A 7,295-nucleotide genomic window follows, 5' to 3' on the forward strand; every position below is an offset into this window, starting at 1 on the left:
TATTTATCTCCTCTACTTTGGCTATCGGAAGTTATTTCACTCTCCAAATTACAACGCTCATCTACCACTTTCAGTGTCTTATTTTCTAATTTAATTGCCTCAGCATCACCTGATATAACTAAATTGTTTTATCCTCATTTTACTTTTGTTGATGCTCATTTAAAACTTCTTTCCAAGACACTATCCATTCTATTCAGCTGCTCTTAAAAGTCCTTTGGGGTCTTTGACATGTCATTAGCAACCCTCAGAATTTTTTGTTCCTTCTCCCTGAAGTTTAGTTTATTTTTCAGATTTCTTTTTGTATCCTGTACTGCTTGCTCATTGAACAAATAGCCTGCAGCCCATCCTCACTTTCTTTCATGTCCTTTGTCTCATACAGCTGCAGTCAGGGTGCTGCACAAAATGAAGAAAAGCTTTACCTCCCTCTACTTTATTCCTGCTATCTTTAGAATTTCGAAGAGTGTGTTTTGGCTTTCTCGAAATTTACGAATACTTCGGTTTACCTTCCTTCGGTCTATCTTTTAAGATGAGTTGTAGGGACATATTGTATTACATGTTCCTACAGTTCTCTGAAACCCAAACTGGTATTCCACTAGGTTGGCTTCTGTTGGTCTTTCCATTCTTTGTGTCAGTACTTTGCAGCCATGACTTTTGGTTAAGAACTGGGATTGTTATATTCTTGGTGAGGTCTGAGGGCATTTCACCTGCCTCATAAATTTTGAATACTAGCTAAAGTAGTTGTCTTTTATGTGGTTCTCCCAGGGATCCCAAGAATTATGGGGGAATGTCATCTACTCCAGGAGCTTTATTTAATTTCCCAGCTTTCTGCAGTTTCTTCACTTTTACTCTGCAGTTCATATCCAATAACAGGTGTACAACTTTGCTTCCACCGTTTGCCAATAGATGGTGACAACGGTAAAAAAAAAAAAAAAAAAAAAAAAAAAAAAAAAAAAAAAAAAAAAAAAAACCGGATCATATAGACATCAGGCAGTTAGCTTGGACCTCGGTCAACATAACCTCATTCAAACATTTGTTGATTTGTGCCTGCATCATAAAGTTGTTCTTGATAGAAAATGTCAGTTTATGAGCCTAATTCTTGTCATTTGTGGGAGGTGTTACTGTTTTTTCAATATGAAGAAAACAGTGGCTGAGTCTCGTCGAATTCTCTCAAGTACATATGGTAAGGATGCTATTAGTGAAAGAACGTGTCATGAGTGGTTTCAACACTTGAAGAATGGTGATTTTAACATTGCACACTGGCATAGTGGTGGAAGATTGACACATTGCTGAATAAAGACTCGCATCAAACTCAAGAAGAATTGGCACAATTAGTGGGAGTGACACAGCAAGCCATTTCAGAATGTCTCAAGTCTATGGGCATGATTCAGAAAGAAGGAACTTGGGTCCCGCGTGAACTGAAACCAAGAGATGTTGAAAGGCATTTCTGTGTTTGTCAACAGTTGCTTCAGAGTCAAAAACGGAAGGGATTTCTATGTTGCATTGCGACCGGGGACGAAAAATGGGTTCATTATGATAACTCTAAATGCAAAAAATCATATCCTGGCCATGCTTCCACGTCAACGGCCAAACTGAATATTCACGGCTCCAAGATCATGCTCTGCATTTGGTGGGACCAGCTGGGCGTCGTGTGCTATGAGGTGTTAAAACCAAGTGAAACAATCAAAGGTGCTCATTATCAAACACATTTAATGCATTTGAGCCGAGCATTAAAAGACAAACGGCCGCAATGCAGCAAGAGGCACGATAGTGATTTTGGTACACGACAACACTTGACCCCACATTGCAAAAGAGGTCAAAACGTTAAAATGGGAAGTCCTACCCCATCCGCCATATTCTCCAGACATTGCTCCCTCTGACTATCACCTCTTTAGATCAATGGTGCATGGCCTGGCTGACCAACACTTCCGCTCTCATGAAGAAGTCACAGTTTGGATCAATTCGTGGATCGCTTAAAAAGATGATTTTTTCGACGTGGGATTCATACAATGCCCAAAAGATGGGAGATAGTAGTGGCCAGCGATGTAAAATACTTTGAATGATGCATATGTAACCAACTTGTTTCATTAAGGCCTCAAATGTTGGGGAAAAAATGGCGGAAGTAAAGTTGTACACCTTGTAAATAATGGACAGTCTACATCTGCCCCTGGCAACATACAGTGTTGTCAAATTCTTCTTCCTGTATCACATCTCCTATCTCATTTTCATTTACTTCTCGTTCTCTTTCCATAAAATTGTTCAAAGTTTCTCTCCTCTGTACAGCTCTTCTATATATCTGTTCCATCTTCAGGCTTCCTTGATTTGCATAGCCTTGGTTTACCATGTAAGCTCTTGATATTCATACTGCTGCTTTTTCTGTCTCCGAAGGTTTCTTTAATCTTGATATAGGCAACATCTAGTTATACATGCTTCTACAGCTTTGCATTTCTCTTACAACCATTCCTGATTTCTCATTTTTCTCTTCCTGCCACTCTCATTTTTAGATGAATGTATGTCCTTTTGCTTACATGATTCGCTGCAGTTTTATATTTTCTTCTTTTATCATTAAATTCAAAATTTTGTGTGCACTCAATGATTTTTACTGGGCCTTCTTCCTTTTCCTATTTGATCGTCTGCTGGCTTCATTGTTTCATCTCTCTAAAATTTCCTTTTGTCTTCTGTTGTATTCCATTTCCTTTTCTGGTAGGTCGTTGCCTAATGCTCCCTTTGAAACTCCCAACCACCACTGGTTTTTTCCAATTTATCCAGGCCCCACCCCCTTAATTTCCCCACCTTTCTACAGTTTCTTCACTTTTAAGCTGCTGTTCCTATCTGCCCCTAGTAATTTACAGTTTAAAATCTGGGTTTGAAGTCTCGGTTGTACAATTACATAATCAAAGCTGTTTTAATAGTGCCCCATAATGCAGTGGTGCTCTTGGGCACTCTTTAGCTCATGCGCAGGCTGGCACAGGTAGCGTAGCCTACCCGCCAGGCGGCCCTATTGCATGCATGAGTCATTTGGCCTCCCTTGCCTGCATACACTCAGCCAGTGTAGTAAGACTGCATATGCCACGACCAGCTGACTGACCGTGCACATCAGCTGTTTTACTACCCCTGCCCAATTGTACCCTTGAGTGACTGACTGCTCACAAGCGGACACCCAGGTTGGAACAACCTGATGTAGTCTACCTGAAATGTTCCAGTATATCTAGATCTTCTTTCGTCATTCTTGAACCAAGTGTTTGCTGTAATTAAATTGTGTTCTTTGTAGTATCTTGCCAGGCAGTTTCTCCTTTCCATACTTTCGTGTTCGCCTATGATTTTTCTCCGTATTTCTTTTCCTACTATCAATTCCAGTCTCCCCTCACAGTCACATTCGCATCTCCCTTGATGAATTGAATAATGTCTCTAATCTCAGTAGACAGTCTCTTCATTATGTGCTACTATTTGTACTATTGTGCTCTGTATGCTGTTCATAGCAATTCACCTGCAGTCCTACTTTCTGATTTGTTATTAGACCTACTCCTGAATTATGCCTATTTGATTTTATGTTGCAGTTCACTAATTTCCGCTATAACTAATTTCAGTGTATTCACTTCTTTTTTCAAGTTCTCTAACATGCCCAATTAAGGGGTCTAAAACTCCATGTTCCGACTCTTGATGTTGAGTAAGTGGAAGAGGGGGGGGGGGGGATATGTTGTTCCCCATCTTCGTTAGATTCAAATGGGGACCATTTTACCTCCAGAATAGTATACCAAAGTGAAGTAACCATCCAGTAGAGCTGGATGTCCATGGGAAAATATAACAGCTGCAGAGCCACATTGCTTTCAGAAATTTGCATTACCATACAGCAGAGAATTACGTTATGAAGGGAGAAGGAATTATAGAAAATTGAAAGAGACCCTCCCATATTTTGAGGAACGGTCTGGAGCATGAAATAAAGATAGAAATAAAATGCTTTCTTTTCTGTAGAAGGTTAACAAGATGTCTCGAGTCAAAGCAACTGTAATAAAAACATGTAATGAAACACATATAGAATGAGAAAAGTGAATTCCTCAGTGACAGGTACATTAATATTCATAAACACAACTGAGGGTCAGAGAAATAGTAAACCAGCAGAAAAATTAGATGGAGGTTTGATAGGTTACTCAAGAAATGATGAGAGGAAAGCCTTCTGAGATCATAGTAATGAGTAAGGTCTACACTGTACACTGTGCTGTGGTTTTGAATAAGTGGGAAGAATGCCCATTTTTAAATGCCTCTGTGCATCCTGTCATTAATTCAATCACGTTCTCAAGATCCCTATGGGAACAATATGTAGCAGGTTGTATTATATTCCTAGATTCATTATTTAAAGCTGATTTGTGAAAATTCATAAGTAGGCTTTTTTGTATAGTTTAGGTCTGTCTTCAACTGTCAGCCAGTTCAGGTCTTTCAACATCTCTGTGACACTTTCCTGCAGGTCAAACAAATCTGTGACCATTTGTGATGTCCTTGTTTGTAAAAACTTACTGAAACTCTGTTAGTCCTATTTCATAGGAGTGTAACGTGCTTGCACAGTATTCTAGGATGGGTCACATGACTGATTTGTGAGCAATCTCCTTTGTAGACTGACTGCATTTCCCTAGAATTCCACCAGTAAACTGAAGTCTATAGTGCATGCAGAATACCGTGGCTGGTAGATGCACAGACAGCAGGGCACAAGGGCACACATAGGGAGAGTGGTAGTTTTGGGGTCTGCGGGCAGGCACTGGAGTGGAAATGCTGAGCAGAGGGGGGGGGAGTGCCATTCTAAACCGAAGCCTACAATTACATTTTTTGTAAATATTAAGTGGGGCCACTTCACACCCACACTTGCATGGTGACCATTCAGAAAGATCTGTTACCTCCTCTCAGTTAGTATCGAAAAAGAATACCACCGAAAATACGGCACTTTATTTTTGCCTGGTTTGTTTATCATTTTTAACTTTCAGAGAAGTGTCACAAGTGGGGAATTTTGAGTAGAACCTACACATTCCTCTTGTTGCCATGTTAAAATTTGCTTCTTTTGCCAAAATGCTGCAGAGTTTACACAGTCTCACCTTACTATCATTTTGTGGAGACGCAATTGTGAGAGAATTCTGAAAAAGTGGTTTATTAAGTGAGGAACTAAGGAAAAGTAAGGTCAGCATCTTATGAAAAAGCACATCCTCGGTACAAAATAAGCATGTAATGACATCACTTATGTTGCTCCAAGACCCATAGCATTTCTTGTTTCACCAGCTATTGACAGGCCTTAAAAATTACTTCTTTCATCGGAGAAATCTGAAGTTAGTGGAATAATGAGGTAGATAATGCAGTTTTGCATAATAATCATACAGCAAAATGCTCTCTTCTTTGTGTGCGATTATTTGCCAAAATCTCATTTCAGTACCTCAAACTGTTCATGAAATATGAGGAATGGTGAGGGTATTTCACTCTGGCTTTATTGCTGGAGCGGAGCAATCATAAATGAGTGCACTACATAGATAAATTTTCTCGAGAGCGGTGAAACCTTCACCCAAATCTAAAGAAAAATTCAATATGTTAACTCAGTTTCATACACACCAACATATTATGTGAAATGCCCCAAACGCAGAGAATCGTAGTGACCACTATTTTCCACTACAAACTTTTTCGAATTTTGCATAGTTTCTTACTGCCATATAAGTATCACAAAAACTATGACCATTAATAGAATGATGGGCACATCATTGTGAACCTGACATTCAAGCTACTAGTGAAACAAAAATGAAATTTTTTTTTACCGAGTAGTTTCTGTAAAATCATTTGAGAAAGATTGTAGGGCAAGCACGTTGATTCTCTTATTGCCATCCAGCCAAAAGATGGAAAACACTTGTCAGCCTCCCCTTATGAACAGAAGAATGAGCTCGGCCCGAGGTTCGGATGAAAACTGGTCACTGTGGATTGGCCACTGTATCCTGCACGACCTATATGACCTGCTTTACCCACGACTGTGCCTTTGTGATCACTCCATTTCATGCCCCCTACAAACTGTTACACCCATGTATTAGTATAAGTTTACCGATTCCAGCTGTGACTCTTTGATACTGTAGTCCCACGGAACCAATCTTTTTTTGTGAAGCGCACAGTTTTACATTTATGAACATTTAAAGCAAGTTAGAAATCCCTACATCTCTTTGAAATCGTATCATATATTCAACAGATTTTATGAATTGGCATCATTATTGAGACTGAAATTAGATTTTAGTATGATAGTGTGATTGCTTACAGCTATAATAGTGATATGTTTATAATGTCTACAGGAAGTATAATCAGATGCATGAGGCGCCTTGAAGAAATTCTTCGGCAGCTGTGTCAAGCGGCAAAGAATATCGGTAATACTGATTTAGAAAACAAGTTTAGTGAGGGTATCAAGTTAATGAAAAGAGATATAGTATTTGCTGCTAGCTTATATCTGTAACCAGGAATGACTTCTATGTGAATATTTTAGAAGTGTACAGTGACAAGAACATATTTTTGTATATTTTGTTGATACGAAAATTAACATGTGTGAAATACATGCAAATATATTTGAAGAGACTGTGACTTATTTGCTGAAAATATTATGGGAGACATGTTGTGATTCACATTTTATTATATATTTTAGCTTTTGTAAGAGCGAAAGTAATGTTTCCTGGAGCTGGGTGATTTTGTGTAAAAAATTTTAGTGACTTTACAGCAGAAATATTCTCTTTTCTGTAACTGACAAAAGTGATTAGACCAGGAGGCTGTGCTGGCTGAGAAATGGAATGAACTAAGCTAACAGGAAAACACACCTCTAGCCTGTGGAAGTAAATTTTTTTTCAGCACACAATTGAAATAGATCAGAACAAAGTTATTTATTGGCAACATAACAAATAATTCAGAACAGAACTTTGTCAGCTATTTGTGACAAGACTGTGAGATGTTGATAATAATATTAAAAACTGACTGGTTATGTTTTGTCAAAGAACAAGTATTTGTAGTATAAAAATGCTTAGAGATAGTTGTGGTAACCCAAACCTAGCAAAAAGTGAGAGGGTTATCAAATGCAGAGCAAAGAATATTAAGTCAGATGCAAAAAGAAAAAAAAAGTCTGTCGTAATGCAGAAGGAAAGAATTACCATTGCATGATATATATAGAAATCAGTAATAGGTAACTACATTACATCAGTAACATATGTTATGGATGACATCTTAGGATCTGTTTTTTCCTTCTCTGTTGCCTAATTCTATACAATTATGTAGTTTCTTAAACAGGTTTCTTCTCTGTTCAT

General features: G+C 38.4%; 1 protein-coding gene across 1 annotated transcript in view; it reads left to right on the plus strand.

The window, feature by feature from the left end:
- Positions 1–7,088, plus strand: part of LOC126480705 (exosome RNA helicase MTR4) — a 98,407-nt gene extending 91,319 nt beyond the window's left edge. The window contains exon 16 of the mRNA XM_050103951.1: positions 6,303–7,088. Within this exon, the coding sequence (XP_049959908.1) occupies positions 6,303–6,460 (158 nt within the window). The 3' untranslated portion in view covers positions 6,461–7,088. The remainder of the gene's footprint in view (positions 1–6,302) is intronic.
- Positions 7,089–7,295: the final 207 nt, after the last annotated feature.

Source organism: Schistocerca serialis, chromosome 5 (assembly GCF_023864345.2).
Source record: "Schistocerca serialis cubense isolate TAMUIC-IGC-003099 chromosome 5, iqSchSeri2.2, whole genome shotgun sequence".
Classification (NCBI taxonomy): Eukaryota; Metazoa; Arthropoda; class Insecta; order Orthoptera; family Acrididae; genus Schistocerca; species Schistocerca serialis.